The 25,302-nt window shown below is 46.7% G+C and overlaps 2 protein-coding genes and 1 pseudogene across 3 annotated transcripts; 1 reads left to right on the top strand and 2 right to left on the bottom strand.

The window, feature by feature from the left end:
* Window positions 1–3,989: 3,989 nt before the first annotated feature.
* Syce1l (synaptonemal complex central element protein 1 like) lies at window positions 3,990–16,007 on the bottom strand. The gene is made up of 11 exons (XM_035442697.1): window positions 15,815–16,007; window positions 9,070–9,132; window positions 7,301–7,359; window positions 7,061–7,142; window positions 6,439–6,486; window positions 6,131–6,185; window positions 5,479–5,554; window positions 4,673–4,742; window positions 4,513–4,597; window positions 4,341–4,413; window positions 3,990–4,122 (listed from the first exon to the last, which is right to left on the bottom strand). The coding sequence occupies exons 1-11, from the start codon at window positions 15,972–15,974 to the stop codon at window positions 4,021–4,023; spliced, it is 873 nt and encodes a 290-aa protein (XP_035298588.1). The 5' UTR covers window positions 15,975–16,007; the 3' UTR covers window positions 3,990–4,020.
* Window positions 9,641–10,959, top strand: LOC118238634 (annotated as a pseudogene).
* On the bottom strand, window positions 13,982–23,641 carry Mon1b (MON1 homolog B, secretory trafficking associated). 2 transcript variants are annotated; one of them, XM_027406069.2, is made up of 6 exons: window positions 23,482–23,641; window positions 22,921–23,078; window positions 21,165–21,524; window positions 19,856–20,675; window positions 19,417–19,564; window positions 13,982–17,151 (listed from the first exon to the last, which is right to left on the bottom strand). In XM_027406069.2, the coding sequence occupies exons 2-6, from the start codon at window positions 23,066–23,068 to the stop codon at window positions 16,951–16,953; spliced, it is 1,677 nt and encodes a 558-aa protein (XP_027261870.1). In that variant the 5' UTR covers window positions 23,069–23,078; window positions 23,482–23,641; the 3' UTR covers window positions 13,982–16,950. The 2 variants fall into 2 exon arrangements, with proteins under 2 accessions (XP_027261870.1, XP_027261871.1); XM_027406070.2 differs by lacking the exon at window positions 23,482–23,641 and adding an exon at window positions 23,295–23,463.
* Between the last annotated feature and the right edge of the window lie 1,661 nt (window positions 23,642–25,302).

The following is a 25,302-nucleotide window of genomic DNA, read 5'->3' as shown; positions in this document are numbered from 1 at the left end:
ACCACCATGCCTGCTCTCTTGATTTGCACTTTATAATAAGAGGATGCCTGGCTTGGATCAGGGATGCCTGGCTCCAAGAGCCATTTTTCGAAAACCTCTATAAGAATACAAATGAAAAGCAAAAACCAGAAGCTCTTTTCTGAAATAGTTCAGTTCTCAAGTGTGGACATTAGAGCCACTCGGTGGGCTTGTGGAACACAGAGCTCTGAGTCCACCTGGAGTGTTCCTGTCAGTAGGTCTGGGACAGGAGCCAACTTCTTGAGTTCCTAGCCAGTTCCCAGGTGCTGCTGATGCAAGGAAGTCCAGATATCACTTTTCCTGGAGCTTGACCTCAATCAATACTCTTTCTTATTTCCAGGTTCTGTAAGGACAAGCACACATCATCCACTGGAAATTTTTTAAGTAAATCCATGCATGGTTGGGATAGTCTCTCCCTTTGGGGCAGAATCATACTTTTTGAAGGCAATTCTGGGCATCTCTATTTTCGCCAGGCTGCTGTTGATTTTGGCCTGCAGCCCAATTAAAAAATCAGTGGCTTGTAGAAGATAGCCATGAACACAAATGTGCATTGGATGACTGGTACCGTGTTCAGACTTTCTATGGATAGATAACTATAGTTTGTTTGTTTGTTTCTGGGGGCTCTTTGTAGAGAATTCCACCCCTTCCCCAGGCATGGGGAATGGCCACAAATGTTTATGGAATGTCTTTAGGAAGAGTTCTTTACAGTAGTGTAAGGCCTACCAAAGAGGTTACAAGTGCTGATGGGAGGCCTGGAGGCAGAAGCAGGCAGAATGGAAAACAGAAGACAAGTCTGTTAGACTTAAGCTGGTGTGGGGATCATGGTCCTGGCCATACCCTTTCTGCTTTCTTGGGAGGCTTTAGGGTGATAGTTCAAAGAAGACACCAGAAAAGCAGGTAGTTTATTCACATGACTCCCGAGTCAATCACTGGTTGTTACTATGGACACCAGCTGTAGAGTATGCTGGGTTTGGTCAGTGCAATGAAGAACAAGAGAGCTCCACATCACAGCCACGGAAGGAGGGGGACATTTTAATACGGCCAAAGGTAACTAGGGTCAGCTGGGCTTCAAACAGCCTTAGCCAGGCCTAGAAATGGTGAGTACTCATGTGTATCTCTTGTCTCTTCATACATAGAAAGGGGAAGGGGTGCCAGAAAGAAGTTGTAAGGACAAATAGCATTTGGAAATAAAATGCTTAATTCTCCCATTCCCTGCCTTTTAAAGTCATCTACAGAGTCTTCTATGTGCCTATGCTTTCCTTTAACTAGAGCTCTGCCTCCCCAGCCCTGGGAAACCTCCAGGCTCAGCTAGAACTTCCTCTCTGTTTCAGTATACAAATCTTTTCCAATGAGAAGAGGCTGGCCACCTATATGAGGCAGGAAGACCCTTTTCAAGGACCTAAGAGCCACCTCCCTATGGTCTGGTCCCAATGGTGGGGTAGAAGCTGAACTCCCTCCAAAAGGCCAGTTGTGATTTTCACTTGTGTAAAGCAAACAGGCATAGCTGGTCACGCTGATTCCTTATGAACTGTGTGACAAAGTGAAATGTGTACTGACTTGAAGACTGCTTGTTCCTTACAAGTTGGATCTGCTTGGTCATCAAAGGATGTTTCTGTCTTTGTGATCTCTTTAGCAGACTGTCTGGGCTGTGGCCCCACATGCTGACTTAAAGCCTATGTAATGAGAAAACTGTCTTCTTGGTTACATTTTGTGTGGACGTCTCCTGCGTTGGCAGAGGATTTTGTTTCCACTGTTTGCTCGGCAAGATAACACAGAACTGAGTCATAAGGGAAGTGCCCATTGCTGACAAGGTACTTCCCCACTGGCCCCCTTGTCTTCTAGTTCTCAGCACATTCCCTCCTGCTGAGTCTCTAAACTCTGTGATGGCAGAACCTGTGAGAGCAAACATTTTCTCTAACTTTCTCAATAGCTAGCAAAGTACCAGGAGTGTGGGGGTAGTCAAAGCAGCTTGAACTGCTTACTTTGGGGTGATTAAATGATCCTGTTATAGTTTGAGGATCCAATATATCCCTTGAGCTGAAATATATCCCTTTTAGGACTGGAGATATGGCTCTGGGGTAGCATGCTTACCTGGCACACTCAAGGCCCTAGGTCCCATTTCTAACACCACCAAATAAACAAGCTTCATCTAACTGTTGTATGAAATTTAATCGCCATCATGAAGGAGTAAGAGGATGGACACTGGTGTTCAGAGTCCAGGCTTTGGGAAATAACTAGGATTCACTAAGATTCTTATTGTGGGCATCCCATGCTTTATAAGAACAGGAAAAGCCAGAAGTGATGCACAGGTATGCCTTGTGTCTCCAGTTATCTGAAGTCCTGTCACTTCAGGACTTTGCTAGCAAGAAAGCCATCACCAGGCATGTCTTCTCAACTGTGTGCATCCAGGACCATGAGACAAAATAAACCCTGTCTTTATAAAGTTCCCCAGACTTCCCTGTTCTGCTTTTTCATTGAAAAACAAAATGGACATCACATTCACTTACATGAGAGAAAGGCAGGGGCGAAATGTGTGAATGCAGGATAACTTGGGCTGGAGAGCAGGAGGATTTCAGGAAGGGCCATTATGACTCCTAGTTGTCTGGCGATTCTGCTTAATCCCCAAGTCACTTGTTGTACAGGGAGACTGGTGTGTTGGTTAAACGACATGAAAGGTCTTCATAATAATGATGGCTACCACTTACACAGTCCTTGCAATTGGCTGAGAGTTGTTATAAGCACTATCCATGTGTTTTCAGTCTACATTAGTGGTTCTCAACCTTCCTAATGCAGTGACCTGTATACAGTTCCTCATGTTGTGTTGACCTCCAACTGTAAGATTATTTTATTGCTACTTCATAACTGTAATTATGCTACTGTTGTGAATCATAATGCAAAGATCTGATATGCAGGATATCTGATATGCCACCCCTGAAGGCCTAGGTCCTCCACACAATAGCTGTGTTTTACAGATGAGGAAATTGAGACAGAGGGAAGTTACTGGTTCAAAGCCAGTTTGTATACAACAGGGCTGGGGTAGCAGGGGAGATAGTCAGGTCCTAGGTTCTTTTCACTAAAGTGCACCATCTCTGAAGAGAGGCAGATTATCCCCTGGGGTGACTTGAATGAGAATGTCTCCGCCAACATAGGCTGATGTATTTGGGTCTGTGGTCCCTAGTTAGTGGCACTGTTTGGGAAGGCTACAAACTTTTAGGTACTGCAGCCTTGCTGGAGGAAGCATTTCACCGGTGGTTGGCTTTGGCAGTGCATAATCTGGCCACACTTCCAGTTCCTTCTTTGTTTCCTGCATATGGGTGGAAATGTGATCTCTCAGCTTCCTGCTCAAGCCACCTGCTGCCACTCTGTCCCTGATAGTATGGACTCTAGTAAACACAAACAATCTGTTTCTTCTGTAAATTGTTTTATCACAGCAACAAAAAGTAACTACTATATCCCTGCCCTACTTCTAAGGAAACCCACTCTCCCAGCCTCATCCTGTCCTGTGGCTGCTCAGGTTATGCTCTGAGCACTTTCCTAACCAGCCTCCACCAGAACCTTTCCCATCCTTCACAGTTGGTTTCTTTCTATCTCGGCTCTAATATATATTAACAGCCCTGTCGTGACTGCCAGAGTCCCCAGGAGACCCAGTGCCCTGGGCACTCCAGATGAAGCCTTGTTCAGAGAGGATGTTGGCCTGGAGGTCTGGACCACAAGGAGTGTCTGCCTGGTTCTCTGATGATGAGTAGATGCTTCTTAACCCTGTGTGTGGCCTGGGGGGGTGGGGTGAATCCTCATCATCTGACACTCATTCACTGGGCTGCTCCAGAGCATTTATTGAGTATCTGCTGTATGCCTATGGCTGATGAGTGAAGTTCAGCTGATGTTCCACCCAGAAATGCCCTGGACACCTGCTCACCACATGGCTGGGGCCTCTGACTTCCAGAAACATCATATGCACAGACTCAGTGGACTCAAGGAATCATCTTTATTTCTTGGTAGGCCTTAAAGGGATGTAAGCATTGGTGGTCCTTGTGGGCTAGCAGGCATCCCTGTCCCTGGCAGCTCTCCTGATGGCTCCAAATGATGCCGCTCCTCTTGGCCAGCCTAAAGGCAGCAGGAGCAGGTTGCTGACACCCAGAATCTTGGACACTCTTACTCAGACATCCTCTTATCTTCACCTGCCAGCTCCTGGTGGTTCCTTCCTCAGCATATCCCAGTACTGGAGATGCCTGGACTCCTGTGATCCTCCCTTTCAGGGGACCTGGGGGGGGGGGCACTTACTTGTTTCTGTCCACTAGAGAACTGTTTCTGTTTCTGCCTACCTCTTCCCTGTCGCTCTGGTTTTCTGGGATGCTCTGGGACTGCCCCTCAAATTTCTCCAGCTCTATCTGCAGCCTAGAGAACGAGCAATTGCCCAGGGCATCAGGGAGGAAGAGTCAAGATAGAGGCCTGAAGACCTGAGACCCAGACTGACAGGCATACCCCTCCTCTCACCCACAGTTTCCAGGAGTGCTCTGGGCCTCCCTGGCCATCTGTAGTCGCCTCTCCACTTCCTGCAGCCGGGCATGCAGTAGAGTTCCTGCGGGCAGTGGCTGGACATCAAGGCGGGTTCCCGAGGCCATGTGCCCCACCGCCCGTCACTGCCCAGCCTCACTCTCCATCAGCAGCTGATCTTTGCTGCGCTCCATTGTGCTGATCTCCTGGGTCAGTCGCTGCTGCAGCACCTGCAAGGATGGAGGCCCATCTCTCTGACCCACTGTCCTGACTACACCTCCAGTCCACCCCTCTTGGAACTTTTGACAAAGTCCTTCCTTACCCTAGGTCATTCACTCAGTTTTTAACTCTGCAGTTTCTGCTGTGGCTACAGATTCACTGCACCCCAACGTCCCCTCATATTTCTCAGAATCTATTTCTTACGACTTTTTCGACCCTCACTCCCCATTTGCTGTTCTTTGAATGTTCCAGGAGTTCAGCCTTTCTCAAGAACGCACGCTTAGCTTCTTCACTCAAGTGCTCATCATATGTGGTCAGATGCCAACAGATGAGAGACAGTGTCCTAGGCTTACAGGATCTATCTACTTCGCTTTCTTGGCTGGACGCCGGGCATGCATTCCCTTGCCCCTCAGAAGCATGAGGTAGAAAGGGCCTTTTGGTGTATCTCTGACTCTCCCTGCCAGGAATGCTGCCTGATGCCCCCATCTGCAACTGTATGAAGGTTTCTCAAGGTTCCCATGGACCACTTTGAGAAAACAAAAAATCCACAACAGCCAGTAAAAGGATGTTAGGCATGGAAATGAGGGGCGGTGAAAAGTGGCCAGTTGTGGGGCCAAAGGCAACAGGAAGGGAGGTGTCAGGGTCTCTCTCAGGGTGCTGGGCCTGAGCTGGGGTGGGGACCAGACCATTCACAGACACAGTAAAGCCCTGGGAGGAGTGGAATTTGGAAGGGACATCACAGCTTACACGGAACTCCCAGAGGTCCTTGCGCTGACTTGTCAGATCCTCCAGTTGCTCCTCAAGTTGCTCTTTAGCATTCAACCTGTGGACAGACATCCAGCCTTGAAAAGTTGTGGCTAGGACCCACTCAGCCAGTCAGGTCTGGAGTGCCTCTTGCTCAAACCTTCTGGTCCTACGCAGTGCTCCCTTTCAGGGGTCTGTAAAAGCCTCCTCTCTTCACGACCTTTTCTTCATGCAAGCTCTATTCCCACCCTATTTAGCTGCTCCCTAGACCCCAGACTTTGGAATCACCCCAGCTTCCTTGGTCTGAATCCTGACAGAGGGACTATATGCTTCCTAAGAGGGGATAGATCATTTGCCCTCAAACTCTGCCTGAGCCCCCACTCTCTTCAAGAATGCTTCTCTTTCTTTTGTTACATGTGATCCATTACGGATCCCTCTGGGGGACCACAGCCCTGTCCATCTTGTTCCCAAGAAAACTGTATGAGGTTGCAGTTGGTCAAACTGTTGAATTTATTCTATCACCACCATTTAATGATCAGGGAACTATCCTGTTCTGATGTTCTATGTTATAGAAAGGAAATGAAGAGAGTGTGTATCCTTATCGTGCAATGCTTCCTCCTCCTCAAGCTGGGGCAGAGCTAGGAAGGCTTCTTACCACTGAGTCTCACTTTCCCTCTCTTGGCAATGTTTCTGGAGAGTCATCAGAGCCTCTGTGGAGAAAGCAGACATGACAGTCAGATGAGGAACCTTGGCAAACAAGGTTAGGCAGAGTTCTGGGGTGGGGGGGAAGCAATATGACCTTGGACATTGGTGGGCACTCACAGGATGTGGGTGCATCCTTTACAAGAGTTGCCAGGGGAAAGAGTTGAGAGAAGCCCCATGAGCCAGCTTTCAGTGGGACTCCTGTGGCTGCTCAGGGGGTAGATTTTGTGAAGCTACAGAAGGATAAAGAATGATGAATACCTTGTTTTTTGTTCATGACCTCCTCTAGGTGTACCTTCTCTTCATTCACTAGAAAACATGGTGTCACCATCAGCCCCTAGAGGCTACATCCCATAGCCCCACTGCAATTTCATCCAGTAGGCAAAAATCACACACATGATAGGGGAGAAGTGAGGTAGCTTCCTCCTTCCCTAGTAATCACCTCCCACAGGGGCCACCGGATTCCTTCGCCCTATCCCTCAGGCAATTTCTTCTCCCCCGCCCCTCCCCCATCCATGTCCTCTGTAAGTGCCGCCAACAGAGTCAAAGGTACAAGTTCATGCTGGAAGGAAGAGTGAACTACTAAAGAAGCAAATACCATGTCAGAGGCTCCGAAGAAAGAAACTAAGCAAAAACACAGGGAGGGAGAAACCAGGGTGGAGAGAAGGTAGGATTCTGTTTTTTAGATGAAATCATCAAAATAGGGCCTGTCAGGACTAAATGAGTGTAAACTGAAAGATAACATGATCTGGTGGGCAATCTGAATTGTGTGGACTAAGAGGACTGCAGGTGAGAGCACAGCCTGGGTGAAAGCCCCTAGTCATGTTTGGAAATGCCAGCAGTGGCCCAGGCATCCCCAGATCCCTCTTTCGGCCCCACTCACAGGAATCTAGTTCCTGATACATGGCCTCCTGGAGTGCTTGATCCTCTCCCAGTTCCTCACTGGATCCCTTCTTTGCTGGACCAAAGAAAGGAAGAAGGTACTGGGTGAGCACAGCAGTGCTGTTTTATTGCAGCTTGAAGCATGGCTTATTCTTTTTCAGATAGACTGGGTGGGAGGCACTCACAGTCCAGGCTCCTTCCTGCTGGTACCAACTGGCCGGTCTAGGTTCCCAAATTTACCTTGCTGCAGCTCATTAATTCGGTGAATCAGGGCCTCAATCTGGGGTTCCAGGCTTCCCTCTGAAGAAAGAAGGCAAACTGAGCCAGAAAAGACAGATGCTTGGCTGTCCCGGGCAGCAGGAGGAGGCCGGCGATCCGGTGCTGTATTTCTACTGCTAGCCATGCACAGGCTGTTCTGGAGCACCTGCTTTGTGTTGGGATCTGTAACAAGTCCTTGTGGGACTTTCATTCTGGGTAGAGGAGATGGCTGTAACTCAATCTGGTGGCAGTTCCAGTTACAAAGATGACACAAGGTGGAGTGTTAAAGAACAGATAGGTATTGGTGCTTCTTGAGAATATGGAAAGACCCCAAATTAAGGGAGAGAAACAGGCCCTGTACACTGTTGGAGGGGTGTACAGAGTGGGAGCTACCCCAGAAAGAGGGAACAAGTATGCATATATGTTGCAGTGGGAGTGGGTGGGACCCACATCCAAAACCACAGAGAACGGGTAACCAAGTGAGGAGGAGCGGTGAAAGCAAGGAGGGGGGTACTTGTAGGCTTACAGATGCAACTGAGTGTGGTGGAAGCTGGTGGAGCCCTCCCAAAGGTCCCATACTCTTCAGAGGGGGCATAACAGGCTGCCTGCCATTCCTGCCTTCCTGGTCCCTAGCTGTCATGAAGGCAGCAGGGCTTTCTAGTCACAGGTAATACCTAGCAAGTTCTCAATGTTCTTTTAGAGAGTCACTTCTGACCTCACAGCCCATTTTACATCTCTACAGGGAGAAGCCTTCCTTCTGCCTCATCATGCTCTGGATCGAAGATGAGTCACAGGTATTGGGATACAAAGCTGCTTTACTCTTGCTGGGTCTCGCTGCCAACCCCTAAAGCAATCTGGGGCTCATAAGCTAAGCCTTGGGCTTTTCAAGATGATAGACTCCCTTTCGAGGCATTTGTAGAAGAGTAACTGTCCTCCAGGGTGCTGACTGCAACTCTCTGCGGCCCAACTGGAGACAGTCAGGGTGGGTCACTACACATCTCTAGTCCAGGTTTCAGTCCAGGTAACAGCTGCAATGAACTATGTGAGCTACAGAGGGAGATGGAAAAGGGAAGGCCCCCTTTTGTTTGAATACAACAGTTGAAGCCGAGAATGGGTCTTACTTCAAACGAAGTATTTGCTCCAGCCCTTAATGGGTACTTAGTGCAAGCTGGCTCCTAGGTTCCTTCTGAACAAAAATGCCAAGTGAAAGATACTCTGTATTGTCCTTTGCCATTTGTGGATTTAAAAAGGACAAGGAATGAATGGTGTTTATTTTAAAAGAACCCCTAGAAGACACTTGATCATTTAAAAACTGTTGCTATGGGGAAGTAGCTCAGTAGTACGGGGGTCCTGTATTCAAGCTGCAGAACTAACAAACAAAACAAACAAATGAACAAATACTGTTGCTTGTCTGTGGGTCAGGAAAATGAATAAGCAGACTCATGTTTGGTTGGATAGATGGATGGATGGAAAGAATGGGCTGATGAATGATGTGTGTGTGTGTGTGCGGGGGGGTGGGGGGGTGGTGGTGTGTGTGTGTCTATGTGCTGCTGTAAGTGAAGTGGAGGATTTTCCATCCTCTTAAAGATTTAGAATTTTTAGCTGTGGGACTTCATCTTGACTGAAAGAATAAAAGTGAGTAAGAATAAGTATGTGTAATAGGATGATTTTCCAGAGTTGTGAGTTGAGGTCTCAGATTCTAACCCTGTTTGCCTGACTCAAAATCCAAGACTCAGACCCAGGATACCTGACCTTTCTGCAGCTTTTTCACCATCTCCAGCAAATCTTCAGTTTTACTCAAAGATGTGGTCTGCCCTGTAGAGAGGAAAACCAGAATTACAGGACCAGTAGGAATAAGGATAAAGCCAGGTAAGACACAGACCCTGGTAGAAGAGCAGCAAGGATCCTGGGCTACAGCCAAGGCTGGGCTGAGGGTCAGGTTTCCACCACAGCAGGGCACCTGGGGAACCCTGTTCTCTGTCTCTATAGATCACACGGTGTATATTGAACAAATCAGCTCCTCCACAAGAGGACAAAAGACACTCCAGAACTCCCCTTAGTCAAACTCAGGGTGAGGAGAATGTATTCTTGACTCTGCTGTTGTTGAAAGTAAGCATGAAGTTCTAATCCATGTAATAGGGAAGACAGATTACATATTGATTTCTTTAAAATTAATTATAGCCCTAATTTGTAAATTTTAATGAATTGATGGGCCTAAACATGACTACCTATGCTGCTAATACACATTTACTTAACTTGTGTGTGTATGTTGCTATACATGTGAGTAAGTACTTCTACCTGGAGGTGCATTTGTTGTTGCCAAATGTATATGCCAGAACTCAACTTCTCTGTCACATGCCACTGTATGTTTTGTAACACAGTCTCTCACTGTACGTGAAGCTGGCCATGTCAGCTGGACTGACAGACCAGCCTGAGTCTGGAAATCAACTTGTCTGAAACCCTCATCCCTACTCACCCCGTGCTGGGTGTTACATACTCTGCTGTATTTGGTGTGTTATTTGAATTCAGGTCCTCACACTTGTGTAGCAAGCGCTTGACCCATGGAACCACCTCCCCAGTCCCTAATCATTTTAAGCAGAAAGAAGCGGGTGTGAGGAACCTCTTCATGTACAGCTGAAACACTGTTTATCAAAGCAAAAAAGACCCCACAGGTGCTTAGTCCTACCTTGCTTGATATGCCATGTTTTGTTGACATCCATGGGAGGCCTGACCTTTTCTGAATAGAAATGGAGGAGGAATGGATGGAGAGGTGGAAAGAAGGGAAGTGGGGGAAGGAACTGGGAGGAGAGGAAGGAGGGAAATAATATAGAGCCCACCAAGACGTGGAATTACATCAAGATTTTGACATTTTTAATACTAATCCAGAATACACACAAAGAACAGGTGAACATGCTAATGATGCTATTGAAAAACTACTCAATATTATGAAGACTAGGAATCAATACACACACACACACACACACACACACACACACACACACACGGAGAACTGGGGGGAAGCCCTACTTTAAGAAAGACAAGTACCCACATTTCTCAGGCCTCACTTGAGACAGGGACAGAGCCTCTCAGCAAAGGGAGAACCCAGGGTCCTCTGTTCAGCCCAGTGTTGTCCTCCCCTCCCCTCCCCTTCCCTTCCCTTCTCTTCCTTCCCCTCCCCTCTGACTATTTAAAGGCACAAGGAAGATGGGAAATTCACTGTTGTCCTTGCCAGAAAAGGTGACTTGTGTGTGGCTTTCTTTTTCTCTTAAACTCTCAGTTTTGTTTCACAGTTTATCTTGTGTGGGCTTTCATTCCTGAGTCTTGGTTAAACTCCTTAGGATTAACCTCTTGGCCTCAAAAATATTGAGCAATGGCATAACTTTCTAAAAATTATCCGGCAATTACACAACGTATCTCCCTCCTTATTACCACCGTAACTGGTTATGTAGTCTTACTTGGAATTAGTGTAAGCACTTCTCCACTCAATTCCCTCATTCATACAATTATAGAACAATGGAAGATACACCAGCATTAAGAGATATTCCCATCAGTAAAGTTAACAGCACGTTCTTCCTTGAAACTGAAGAACTTAGCAGTCAACTCTGTTTGGGGTGTAAATATCTTAAGACCAAACATTTGTAAGTTTGGAGCTAAATAATTTTGAACATAATTACATTGTGTGTCCTTTTAATAACTAACATTTAGATCTAAAACCATGAAAATTGATCTCTAAGACTGACTTCCGCTAATATTGTAAATGTTTTCAAACATGAGTTTGGATGGACAGAAGAAATTGAATAGAGAAAGGATGACCTGTAGCCTATATCAACAAACTGCAATTGACTGAACTTACTTGGCTCCTCATTCAAGCCAATGCATTTTTCATGATGCATGCTTCTACAGATGTTTTAGCATGAGCCCATATTACTTTAAAAATTCAAACAAACAAACAATCCTAGGAAGAATGCCAGAAATTCTTGAGATCAGTGATAAAAGCTCAAATCTCAGTGACCTGCTTTCCATAGAAAACTGGACAGAACAGCTCATAAGCAGAGACCACAGGCAGAAAGTGCTTCTCCACAACAGTAAAGAAAGTCCCTTAGCCTCAGACCCCAAGTTCCCCAGTCCCTCTCCTTAAAAGTCATCCAGTGATCCAAGCTGTTGATTGACATACATGCAAATAGATGTCACAGTCCTTCTATTTTTCACTTGACAAGGTATATTGGTGATCAGTTTCTTCTTTTTGGTGGCTGTGTACTCTTCCAATGTACATATGCCATAATTTCAGAACAGTCTTCTACTGTTGTCTGTAGGGTGTCATCTTTGCAGCCATAAATGGTGCCATCATCACATTTTCCTTTCCTCAGCTGCCAGGACCAAGTGCTCTATAGTAGGTCTTCCCTCTGTTATCACATGCCATACTGTGCATAGCTGTTTTCCATATTTCCTTTCTCTTATAAGGATATTTACCACTGAATTATGGTCCATCCTAAACCAGTATGACCTCATCTTAAGTAGTTGTATCTGCATAGATCCCATATGCTGGTTAGTTTGTATTTTATTTTTTGATGTGTGAGGATAAACACATGCATGTATGTTTGTGCACTACATGTCTGGTTCCCAGAGGTCAGAAAAGGAGACAGATTCCCTAACTGGAGTCATAGGAGGTTGTGATCTGCCCTATGGGTGCTGGGAATCCAACCTGGGTCATGTGGAAAAGCAGCCAAGTGCATTGAGCCTTCTCTCCTGCCCCGATAGTTTTAATTATCAACTTGCCACAACCTAGAATCATTGGAGAAGAAAGCCTCAGTTGAAGAATTACCTAGATCAGGTTAGCCTGTGGGTATGTTGCTGGGGGGATGTCTTTACTGTTAAATAATGCAGGAGGGTGCAGCCATTGTGGTACTATTTCCTGAGTTAGGGGTCCCCCAAAAAAGGAAAAGGCTGACAGAGAGGGAGTAAGAAGGCAGATGGCTGTATAGGTTCCACTCTGTGCTTAGCTGAGGATCTGTGGTCTGACTAGCTGCTTGAGTGAGTGCCTGCCCTGACTTCCCTGTTGTGATGGAACTGTAAACTAAATAAATCCTTTCTCCCCTAGTTGGCTTTTATTAGAATAGTTTGTCACAGCAACAGAAATGAAAACTAGAGCATTCTCTTTTCAAATAAGGTCACTTTTTTGCATTTATTTTTTTATTCTGTGACAATTCATACAAATGTATAATATATTATACTTTGAGAATCTGATGGGCCCTAGCCAGGGAAGGGGGTCACACTATTACTTTGATTGATTAATTTTGAGGATGCGGTACATCAAACTTGGAGCCTCACACATGCTAGGTCAGGCCTTTACTAGCTAAGCTATGTGGTTAGCTTGAGGAGCACACTTTTACCTAGTACCCATCCAATATGTGTTTATGCTTTCATTGCCATTGCACTTTAATTTTTTAAATTATGGAAACATGGATAGAACATGAATTTAAAAGTCAATGGGATGGAGATGGCTGAGAGGTGATCAGGGCAGAAGTCCTTGGGTCCAGAGGACCCACATTCAGTACCCAGCACCCATCAGACAGCTTACAACCACTTGACTCCAGCTGCAGGGGAGCTAACCCTCTTCTGGCCTTCACTGGCACCTGTACTCACATGAACATACCCCCCCCCATATGAACATGAAAGTATAAGTAAAATCTTTTTTAAAAGTCTTATTTTACCAACATCTCCTTCTCAGAATTAACCACTGTCAGCAGCTCAGTGACTACTATATATTCACTTTTTAGAAAAAAAATACATCTCATATGTCACTTATTTAAAACAATTTGAATACCCAAATAACATTCTAAACATCTAAATCTTTGAATAAATAGAACTTGCCCTTCTCTTTGGCACTGAATCTTATTGCTATGATACAATTATCTCTCGTAAGTTGGTATATCTCCTTCTGAGACATTTTTATTATTTAAAATAATTTTAATATTTTGCAAAGAAAGAAAAGCTCATAACAGAGAAAGGTGCTTGTTTGTTTAACATTTTATGAAAACTGTCAGAGTGTGACAAAGCCATAATGAACCCTAACACATATAGCCCAGATGCTAGGACTATTAACATCCACCCGTATTTGCTTCTTGAGTTACTATAATCATACCCAGTATGATTGACAATCATCTTTAGTGTCTCTAATACTCAGACCATATGTAATGTTCTCTCATTTGTCCATGTGTTCCCCAGCAGGCCTTTCCAACTACTTCTGCAAATGCTCCATCCATGGTTTTCCTCTCTCTGCCTTTTAACTGCTAATCATAAGACTCCTGGTGAGTGAGAAGAACTGATTTTTAAAATTTTTATCTTTATTTACTTTTACATGTTTGAATATTTTGCCCTGCATGTATGTCTGTTCACCACATGTGGAGGTCAGAAGAGGGTATCAGATCCCCTGTAAGAGGAGTTTCAGGAAGCCATGAGCCACTGTGTGGATGCTGGGAATCAAACCTGGTCCTCAGAAAGAGCAGCCCATGTTTTTTACTGTTGAGCCCTCTTTCAAGCCCCCATGTGATAAGCAAATTTTAAAATTTTAATTTAAAAACTTTTAAATCTAATATATCTGTGAACTTAAAACAATAAAAAAAACTTCCTTGTTAGAAAAGAAAAGAGCCTGTGAAAGATACACCTCCTTTTAATATTTTATTTCGAAATTATTTCAGATGTACACAAAAGTTGTAGAAATAGGCTATGGTACTCTATCAGATCCTCCATGTTTTGAGTGTTTTTGAACTGAAGTTTCAGATAGTATGACCCATTAATACTTAATATTCCAGTGCATATTTCCTATATACAGAGACTCCAAATAACTGCAAAATAGCCATTAAAATGTGAGGTTAACATTGGTCCAATGTATAATCCTCAGGTCCTGCTCAACTTTCCCTTTTCCTCTCATATTTTAAATTACATATTATACCTATTTTTCTAAGAGATAAATAAAACAATGAATCACAAAAGGCCTCCATTTTGTTCCCCTCCCCCAAATCCAAGGCCCTTAGCCAGTTATCAAAGTGTGCTTACTTCACTTTCCAAGCAGCTATTCTTGACAACCCCCTTCCTTCTTGTTTCAGTCCCAACTATTCACTAATAAAACTAAAACTCCTGGGGCCCATCTTTTATAAATGAATAATTATATCAACTGAAAATGTTTCTCCACCTCTTTAAAAAAAAAAATCTGCAATCTGCATGGCTATCCCTAGATTTGGTCCTTTATGTGATCACTTCTTGTATCTTTGTCTCTGGCAGTAAGTCACCATTGACTGTCCTTGGTTCATGTTTGTGTAGTCAAACTCCTGTTTTTACCTAGCATGGAGGTTACAGATGTGGAAGAGCATCTGCTGAAAATCAGAAGCCTCCACCAGAAGGTCTGGGTGCCACTGGTGCTAAGTCTTATCCCCCTAAGCCCAAGTCAATGGCTAAGAAAATAACCTGATATGCCTTTCAACTTCCGCCAGTGCCAGCAAAGTCCCTCACTACTTAACCCTTGAGGAATTTGAAAGGTTGGTGCTAAGTTTTCAAATCTCTGTGGTACTGTATCAAATGCTTAATAAAGTGTGGTTTGTTGCTGTCTGTCTGATTTTTATTCTTTGAAAACCAGCACCCAACCTGTGCCTACACTTTAATTCAAATTCTGTTTAAATGATTTCATTATTCACCCATTTAAAGAAAAGAAAAGAAAAATCACTGTGTACCAAGCACCAAGCAATGTTTCAGGTGCCCAGGGAAACTGCAGGTCTTGCTCTGGAAGGTCACACCCATTGTTTTGGAATCTGAATGGACAGGTCTGGCAAGACGTCCCCTCCCATGTTTGGTCATGTAGCGACAGGCCTGGCATGCAGGAACAGAAGGTGGGTACAGACATAAAGACAGAATTTGAATACCCTTCGAAGTAGGGTCGGGGTCACTGGTCATGATATTTTCTCTACTTTAGAATGTTTGGGAATTTTCTATAACTAAAACAACAATGCTCATGTGGTGCGTTTCCCATGAGAAATATTTTCTTTGGAAGGAACTGCAATTTCCAGTAGTTTCTAGGCCCCCAGTGAGGGGAGAAGTTGTCATTACTTAAGTCAAAACAAATTTGAAAATAGTGTAGAAAACAATTCTCAAGAGCCTTGAAAAAAAAAAATCCATGTAGTAAACCATCTAAGTTGGCTGTGAAATGACACCGAGGAGTTTCTTCCCTTGGCTATGTAGCAACAGGGCAGTTTTTGTGAGCATATCACTATCCCTTCTGATTTGCTTAGTAACAGGTCCTGAAATAAACTATTTAAGTATTTAATAAGGTCAATAAAGTTGGCAAGTTAACCTAGGTGATAAGAACACGTATATTATTTATTGCCACTGTGTGGAAGTTAAAAATTTCAATAGGGTAAAAACATTTTTTTTCTAAAAAAATTAACTCTTGATTATTATAATGGGCCAAAGCCTCTCTCCCTTCCACCCTGTGGGCCCTCATTACCTCGGGTTTCCTCAGTCTCCTCAGCTCCCAGCCACTCTGCCATCAAAGGCTCCAGATCCGCAGCCATTTCCCAATGAGGGGCATCTGCGCATGTGCCACAGAAGAGTGGAAAAACAGTGGCGGGGGGCGGGGGCGCAGCAGCACGTGCTGCTACAGACATTGTAGGAAACCAGGGGGTGGGGCGACACAGTATCTGCTCTGAGCAAGCGCAGAACAACAATGCAACCGATAGTTAGCACGCATGCGCCCAACCACAGGGCCCTATCGTTAAACACGGCGGGAAGCAGGGTAGTGCGTAGCTGAGGTGGGTCGTGCTTACAAGCTCTTTAAGGGTTCTTTAGGTTGCTGCTTCAAGTGACCAACGTCCAGAACAAATATATTCGTGCTGAGTAGCAACACAAGAGTTCCAAGCCCTGTCCATTCACAGATCTCCACTAAAAGGGCCTAAAGGAAGTTCTCGCTCTTGTGTAGAAAGAAGCCTTAGAGGCTACGGGTATCTTCACAAAGCTGCATCCCGCCGCTGGGTGAAGTCAGGTGGCATGTGTTACACAGGTGGATGTTGGAGGCAACCGAATTGGTGGGGCTTATTTTTGTTTGTGTTTTTTTAAAGGAAACTAATGGAGAGAAAAAAAGGGGGACATGAAGGGCAGAGGGATGTCTTGTGGGGTTCAACTTTAGGCCCTTTTCATTAAATATCCCTAGGCTGGTTTTAAGCATAGGCTAGCCCTGCATTCCAAATTCTAGAGCCCTTGTGGGTTACCACCCCTATCCTGAGGGCAGCCTCAGCCCAGTCTCAGGTCTGCTTGGAAGATGGACAGGGTGGCAACCTGTGCTGCTTAGAGGAGGCGTGGAGAGGCCAGCTAATGATGGAGGGTGTGTGGCATTGTTATTTAAGGAGGTGAGACAGAGGGCAGAGGAGGCTTTTGACCTTCCTAGATGTGGAGGGAGGTGCATGAGGGGGCTCAGAGTGCAACCTGTGCCCCTAGCTGCTGTCACCCTTCTCCCATTTGTGGGCAAACCCTGAGATCTTGCCCATCTGCCCACGGAAATGGGGACCAGCCCCACACAGACTTCTACCCATATTTCCAGAGTAGAGACAAAATTTAAATGCCAAATGTGGTCACTCCAGAAGTTATTCAGAGTCCAGTGAACAAGCCATTGTTGGGGGCCTGGTCCACTGAGGTGGAGGGTGGTGTGGAATACTTGGGTGGGTAACGGATGAAAAGCCGGTCCTCTTCCTTCCTCACCCAGCGCAGGAGCTTCGTCACTACTAAGATGGCACCTGCCTTGGTCACGAGGGGGCTCAGGCAAGTATAGAGCTCAAATTTGGAGGTCACCTGGAGAGATGGGGAGGACACAGTCAGATGGGCTAGAGAGCTAGCCATGAGCAATCAATCCAGTGCTCCCAAACCCAACCCTGTGTGCTCCTGAAGCTTGGGAACAAGATTGGCAGCAGCTGGGTATGGCTTGCTGGGCTAAAACAGGCAATCTGGGATTATCCTGTCAAGACAGACAAGAGGCCAACTGGATAAGTGACTTCAGCTGGGTCATTTTCACTGTGTGTGTGTGTGTGTGTGTGTGTGTGTGTGTGTGTGTGTGTGTGTGTTTCTGTTTGCTTATCTATGGATTAGAGATAACAGTAACACCAACAAACAGCACTCAATATTCAGTGACCAATCATTACATACAAGTCTGTTCTATGCTCCTGCCTGTGTTTTCTGTGCCACTTCCCACTGCTCTCCCTCTGCCCCAGAAACTCTGGCCTTGGCTTGCTGTTGCTCAAATACAGCCAGCCTCAGCCTTGCCTCAGATCTGTAGTCCTCTCTCTATGCGTAGGTAGTTCCTCCCCCAGGCACCTAGGCAGCTCACCACCTTCTCTCCACTGGGAAGACATCTTTTCAGCAAGCATTCTCCCAACCACCTGATTTAAAAGCCTAGACCTACTATATCTGGGTTTTAAAATGTCAACTCTTTAGAAAAAGATGGCAAGAGGCTCCTAGGTAAAATGGCTGAGTCTGGGAAGGATATGGTAAGTAAAGTAAGCAAGCTGTGCTCATATGTGACAGAAATGTGCCATGGGAAATGGCCCAGGCTGCCTAAATCAGGGAGTCCACTGGCTAAGTCAGAAGTAACTACTGTAGATGCTAGAAAATATTTTAGACTACCAAATTCAAGAGAAATCTCATGAGGTCAATATTCACATAAAATTTGAGATGGCTCAGTGGATAAAGGCACTTACCACCAAGCCTGACAACCTGGTAGGAGAGTAGATTCTCACAAGCTGTCCACTGGCCTCTACACTCAACACATGTGTGCGTGCACACATACATGCTAACTAAATAAATGTAATTTTTAATTAAAAAAACCCAACAAGAAGTTTGTTCTTATATAAAGTCCCAACTATAAATGTAAAAAGTAGGGCAGTTAGAAAAGACCCCTACCAGCAAATACCTAGTAAGTTCAGATCATGGAGGCATAGTGAAATGAGAGGGAGGAGTATGATTCTGAAACTACAACTGCATGGGCCGTAGCTGCCACAGTGCTTGCTGAATACAAAGGGTGAACACTAACTCTGTAGTAGAAATATGAAAGGTTCCACCTTAACTAAGTGAGCCAAGCCTGCATCACATGCCCTTGAAACTGAGGAAACTGGCTCATGCCACTTGCTGCATGACTCTGAGCATGGTCCAGCAAGAGAAAGACCTGAGCCAAGGGGCACTCTACAAGCAAGCTTACTGATGTCCTTTGAAAATGCCAAGGCCACAGGGCAACAAAGCTTGGGGAACCTTTCCAGAACAAACGAGACCAAGGTACATAAAAACAGACCCACCATGTGATCCTGGACTGGGTTCTGGACCAGTAAGTTGACATGAACAGACAACTGGCAGAATGCTAACGAAGCCTGGATTCTATGTCAGAGCAGTGTTAACTTCCTGCTATGGCAAGCCACTAGAGTTTTGTGAAAGTTTACCTTTGCAGAAAGTAAGTGAAAAGTTTTTTCATGGTAATCCTTTATACTAACCTTGCCACTTCCAACTCCAAAATTAAAGACAACAAAAACCCTAGCCTAGAACAATGCTGGATCCATATTAATATGCACTGCTATTTAAAGAACCTGGTGGGGAAGGTTTTACTTCCTAAGGGATTCCCTGCCTGGCCACCAGCCCCCATCAGTTGCTCATCTTTACAGTCCCACAGGAAGGTCACTCCAGATAGAGGGCATGGAGTGGTCCTGAACTGGCTGTGTTCAAGGAGAGCCTGGGACTCTATACTGGTAGACACGGAATTGGCAAGCAAAGGTGGAATCCTTAAAAGTCCAGGACCCTGTCCTGGATGATCATGGAGGAAAGCTAAAGAATAGCAGGGCTAAGGTAGGGTTGCAGACAGTGAGAAATCCTTCAGTAGTTTAAGACACATGTACCCAGAGGATCAGTGGTACAGATAAAGGCAAAGCCTGGGCAAGTTCCAGTGTGCCTATGGGTGTGTGTGTGTGTGTGTGTGTGTGTGTGTGTGTGTGTGTGTGTGCTAAAGCTAAAGGGTTAATCACAGGCAAAGCAAGCTTGCAGTAGGAAACTAATTTACTGACAGCCTGCCCAACTCACCCAGGCCAGCAGTGTCTCCTTCTCAGCCACGTGGTAAATGAGGCGCAGGGGCCGGGAGGTGCTATGGAGGCGAGCATGCAGGCGGTGATACAAGTCTGACAGTCGCTGTCGCTCCTCCTCTCTGCTGTATGGGGCCTCTAGCTCAGGACTGCAACAGAGGGAGGCAGTGGCACTGTGAGTCAAGGGTCTGCCTCCCCTGGCAGTCTAGGGATTGTAATTTGGTTATAGAGCTCAGCCTCCCACATTAGACTAGAGGGTTTCCAGTGAGTGTAAGCCCAGCTGCCTCCATTAAACTAGGAAGGAGAGCCTTTTCTCCCCAGAACAGAGAACTGTCCCCCCTTTCTAGGGCATGGCTGACTATCTCTCCTAACTTATGTGTACAAGATGCTGACAGTCCTGGTGAGACATGTCTTGAATCGCCTGTAGAGTCAGGGCCCACCTGGTAAACTGTGGCAGCTGGCGGTGTTGGTCAGGGATGTCCAGTGGCTTATAGAGGAAATGCCGGAGGCCAGGTGCTCCCACAGCATGCACACTGTAGGCAGGGGCATTGGCTGCTGGTCCATTAGAGAAGCTGGCAGCCTCTCCAAGAGTACGAAGGGCACCAAGGTTGTGCATCCCATCTTCAACCAAGCGCCGGCAGGCAGCCATGGCATGGAAGGCTTCACGGTTGGTACCAAGTAGCAGCAGGCAGACAGGCATGGAATCCAGGCGGGCCACATAGGCATAGAAGAAACCATCTGGGTTGAAACGAGGCAGGCACACAGGTGCCCATGCCTCACCTGCTGCAAAGGCTGGTGCACCCACCCAGTCAAGTAGCAACTGAAGATCAGCTGGGTCCAGCCGGCACTCAGCAAGCACATTCCTCTCCTGGGCTGCTGTTATCAGTCGGCCACCAACAGCCAGCACTGACAGGGCCAGGCCTGGGGCTGTACAGCGCCGCAGTAGTGTACCCAAGGCATCCCGCAGTGGACGGGCTAGAGGCACACAACGCACAGCACCCAGGAGCAGGGCACCTGGGTCTTGCTCCACACTGTCCAGGAGCCTATCCAGTGTGCGCTCTGAGCCAGCCAGCAGTCGACGTAGGTCATAGTTCTGCTTATGTGCGAAGATGCGCGCCACGCTTGCACGTGTTAGTGTGCTCACAATTTGTGCGTGCACTGCAAGCAGCTCACCCCGTAGCTGTGCTGCTGATTGAGGAGTCCGGGACACAGCCACCAGCAGGAGTGGACCCTGCTGCAGGAACACCAGCTTGTGGTCCTCTAGGGGAAGGAAGAGTGGGCAGGGGCAGAGGCAGACCAAGAATGAGCCAAGGGGTCAGATGGGACACCTTTCCCAAACACTCTCCAACACACACAGCACCTATTCTGAGCCTGCACTCTTACTCTGCCAGCACCAAAATTGGGGCAAGGACAAGCTAGGGGTATTGGGACATTTGCAGACTTATGTGGGCTGTGGAGGAATCAGGGTGATGGGAATTGTGTGATGAAAAAGGACTAAAACAAAGCCAGATCATACAGCACTCCTCCTCACTCCCAGACAACCAGGTGGTATACTGTCAACCACTCAGATGGAACCCAAAGAGATGGCCCTCCATACAGTCACCCTCACTGACTCACTTCTGGTAGCTAGACAGACTCATATAGGCTGGCAGACAGACAAATCTACCAAGGGTAGTTACACAAACTCTAACACCCTTGCCGTATTCCCAGTCACCAGCCCCAATTATACCTTCTTTTCTCTTCACTCACCGGCATAGATAGCTCGGATGGCATCTCCTGCACTCTGTACGAAGGACACAAGGGCTGTCATCACACCCATGGTGGCAGACAGTGCCTCCACACTACCATACCGTGAGTAGATAGGCTTGCCTGCCTCACTCAGCACAAACACGTGCTTCCGTTGGCTGCGCCAGTCCTCGTCATTGGGATCCCCATCATTGGGGTCCCCATCACTGGGGTCCTCTCGCTGGTCCTCAGAGCTACCCTCGGGTTCTCCAGAGGGATTTTCATCTGAAGCTGCAGTTTTCCAGTGCTCACAAGTGCTTGATGGGGCCTCAGCCTGAGGCCCAGGTGACAGGAGGCGGGGTGGCTGGTCCTTGGCCATGGATCCTGAAAGGGAGCCCTGAGTGGCTCATCTCCCATTAACCACATATTTCAACAATCTATCAAATCTTTACCAGTCCCCTGACTCCCAATGACCCAGGCATGCTGACAAAGATCTCCATATGTCTTCCTAGCTACTCAGTGAACAATGGCTGACAATGGCTGGGACCTTTCTACCTATGTCCACTAATGCTAAGGTTTCAATGAGCCCCACCCTAAAACACAAATAACCCAACATGCTCTCACTGTTGTTCCCTGGCCCCTCCTTTATGTCCGTTCAATACTGCCATTCCTAGGTCTTCAAAGGACCCCACTCTCCGAATAACTATTATCTGCAGTGGTTCTTCATTAACTTCTCTGACCCCCTTATTCATTCTCCTGATGTGTACTCACCCCTCAGTGGCCACCACTAAAACACACCTACTGACTATCCTAATCCTTCTTTACCTCATCCACCAATCCCCAGTGATGCCCACTGACTCTCTTGGTTAACCATACTCTCAGTGATGGTCCTTATTTCTCCCATTACAGTGGCCATTAACAGCCACTGACATCCAGATCACCAGGACTCCCCTAACCTTCAATCACTCCCCTATTTATTTATACTGCTACATCAACACCCCAACAAGTACATATTAATGTCACCAACACTTTTGTCTCCAATAACCTTTCATGACAGCTCCATGCCCCTCCACTCCACCAGTGGTCACCATTAACCATTATGAACACTTAAGGCTTTTTCGATAGTCACTGTGTCGCCCCCAAGATTATCGTTTTAAATCTATAATGAAAGCCCTTGCTTCCTTTGACACTTCCTTCATCCCCCTGCCACTGAGGTCTGAGACATGCAATGAAAACCATTGATTTGCCACCTCATCCAATTTTCTCACATCCAACGTTTTCATATTTTCTTAATTGTGCACAGATAATCCCATGTTTCCAAATACCCAAGTAACTTGCCTCAATTCCCAATTACCTGTTAAGATAACCCTTTTTGAACCCAACCACGCCCCTTTTTGATTCTTCAAGGATCTAAGCTCAGGTCAAGTACATTCTGATTTCCCTACAACAGAAGGGTGTACCGGGATGTGGGAACTCCGATGTTAATAATAGGACTATTTTGGACAAATCAGCATAGTCCATCTTCCTACCATTGATCCCTCATGACAGGGATACATCTTGCCCCTCCTGGACAACAGTTGACACCCACTGGCTTGTGACTTCTCAATGATCTCAATTAAATCAGCAAGCCTGTGACCAATTACTGACCAAGCTATGCTTCAAGCGACTTTCTTGAGGCCCCAAAGACTGCCCACTGGTCTCCCTTTGATCTCTTTCCCCTTGAGTTAGCAATGACAACCCCCAGGGACTGCTTCCAAGGCTCCGTTGAGGGGAGCTATACCTGTGTCCTCCGGGTCCCCATCTCCGGGATCCGGCGTGCTCGAGTGAACCCCTTCACTGTCTCCAGCCTCCTCAATGGGCAACTGCGTGTCCACCAAGTCCTCCACGCCCCCGGGGGCTGGGACAGCACTATCTCCTCCGGCCTCCATCTGCACATCCCTGGGGAGAAGGGGAATCGAAGGTGATGGGCAGCAACAGAAAACTTCTTAAAAGCCTTTAGGGAGCCAGGCCCCCTGGAAACATCCCTAGTGCTGTTTCCCCTACAGTTTTCGACAGGACGCGACATTCAAAAACATGATCAAATACTTGCACCCTCCGGCACTTTCGGAAGGGTGACGCTCCAATGAGCCTCTGCAAACAACGATACATTAACACCTGTTTCAACCCCACATCTCTACTGGGTGGACTGGAGCACTTCCAGGAGCCGCGGCGGCACCACACTTCCTGGTGTGGAGAGGATATGCCACACTTCCGGAAGCGACGCCTCCCGGGACACTTCCGGTCTCACAGCGGTATTTACTCCCCGCGGCACCGATGGTCGTGGCACGCTGCGTTCCCTCACCGTAGAGACGGCGTGGGAGTCTCGCGGAACTCTATGGAGTCTTCTCTGAGCGACTCTCTCCCGGACACGGCCAGGGTCGGCTGTGAAGTGTGGGGAGAGCGGCTCACTTCTTGTACCAAGGACTACCGGCTGAAGAGGGCGCAGCTTGCACGCCGGGTCAAGAGGGCGGAGCCTGGCTCCTTTCACCCAATCAAGAGTAGACCTTCCCTTATGCTCCTCCCCATTCTGGTGGCGCCTCTGCAAATTCTGTGCGCTAATTGGTAGATGCCATTCCTTGACTGACAGCTCTCTGTTTCTAACCGAAACCTTGAGCCTGTTCCTGTCTTGACTGGAGCGAGATCAGGCTGAACCAATGAACTCGCTCCCTCAGAACTGGGACAACTTCACTCTCCTTTATTCAACAAGAGAGGCAGGGGCGGTCGTGGGGCGGGGCGGGGCGTATGCTTGACGGACAGTCTCTCGTTCCAACCGGAACGTCGCCCGCAGTCCAGTCAGCCTATGGGACTCAGATGCTGAAGTAAGAGGTGGGGTTCAACTTGTGGGAGTCTGGACCATGCCAGTCTATGCGGGAAGGGGCACTGCGGAAGCAAAGGCAGACAGCTTAGGGCTGGTATGCGGGCAACACGGCCCTCCCTACTGGCAAGGAGAGATTCTGTGGACCGAGCCAACTAGACCATCAGCCTAAGCCTAGGGCGGGGTGGAGGGGTGGAGCTTTCAGGGACTGCTATGTTCTGGTTGGCTGAGGATTCTGCCGCTCTGACCTCTGCTGGGTGGATGAAGGGGCACCTACAGTAGTGGTAAGGAATCTGGTGTCCCTAAGGACCTGGAAACACATCTTTAAAGCTGTGCAGGTGGGTGTGCCTAAGCGACCAGAAGGCGCTCCAAGCTGACAGTTTTGTTCATTTCGTTTTTGAGTCAGAGGCTCCTTATATAGTCCAGCTGGCCTTAAACTGGCGATCCCACTCTCTCATCCTCTATCTGCATAACCAAACTCAAGTAGGGCAGATTACAGTTGTGCTCCAGCACTCTGGCAAAACCATCGGGTTTAAAATGAGGGTGTGGATGTACCTGCTCTGGACTCCCAGGTCCTTTTTCTCTGTACATCCATCTTTGAGACTGCTTAAGCCCCTCAGTTTGTGTATCTGAGTGTTACTATATCACCTTCAGAGAAAATGGAATTCAAAATAATGCCATAATGAAATAAAGGTCGAAGACTTCTGCTTTTGTGGCTGGGTTTCATGTGTCCTAGGCTGACTTCAAACTCACTACGTGGCAAGGATTACTCTGCTTCCTGCCTCTGCTTCCCTAGTATTTGAGATTACAGGAGTGCCCAGGACACCAGGGTTGTGTGGTGCTGGAGTTCGAACCCAAGACTTCATACATCCTGGGCGAGCACTCTACCATCTGAGGTACATTCCCATCTCCAAAATCAAGAAAGTGTCTTCAGCCAGAAGACAAAACATCCCTAAATATTTAGATACTTAAAGACAAAACTTCAAAGTGCACTACTGCCAAGCTGACAAAACTCAAAGGAGAAATAGCTCATGAGGACAGATGTTGATTTCAACATTCTGTGCTTAGTAAAAATGGTCAGAAGTGGTAGGCAAAAATATGAAGATAGGTAAACAAAATAAATAAGGATACAGAATTACAGAATATGTGAACAACAGTATCAAAATTTAGTTAATTGATATTTATAAAAACATTACACCCAATTACTGCAGAGCAGACATTCTTTTCAAATGCACATGCTGGAGCATAAAAATGTTAATACATCTTTCAAAACTAAATCCTTCAGAAGAAATTATCTGATTATGACAG

The sequence above is a fragment of the Cricetulus griseus genome, chromosome 3, assembly GCF_003668045.3.
Source record: "Cricetulus griseus strain 17A/GY chromosome 3, alternate assembly CriGri-PICRH-1.0, whole genome shotgun sequence".
NCBI classification, from domain to species: Eukaryota; Metazoa; Chordata; class Mammalia; order Rodentia; family Cricetidae; genus Cricetulus; species Cricetulus griseus.
Note: the sequence above shows the minus strand (reverse complement) of the source record. Positions and strands in the feature narration are given on the sequence as shown.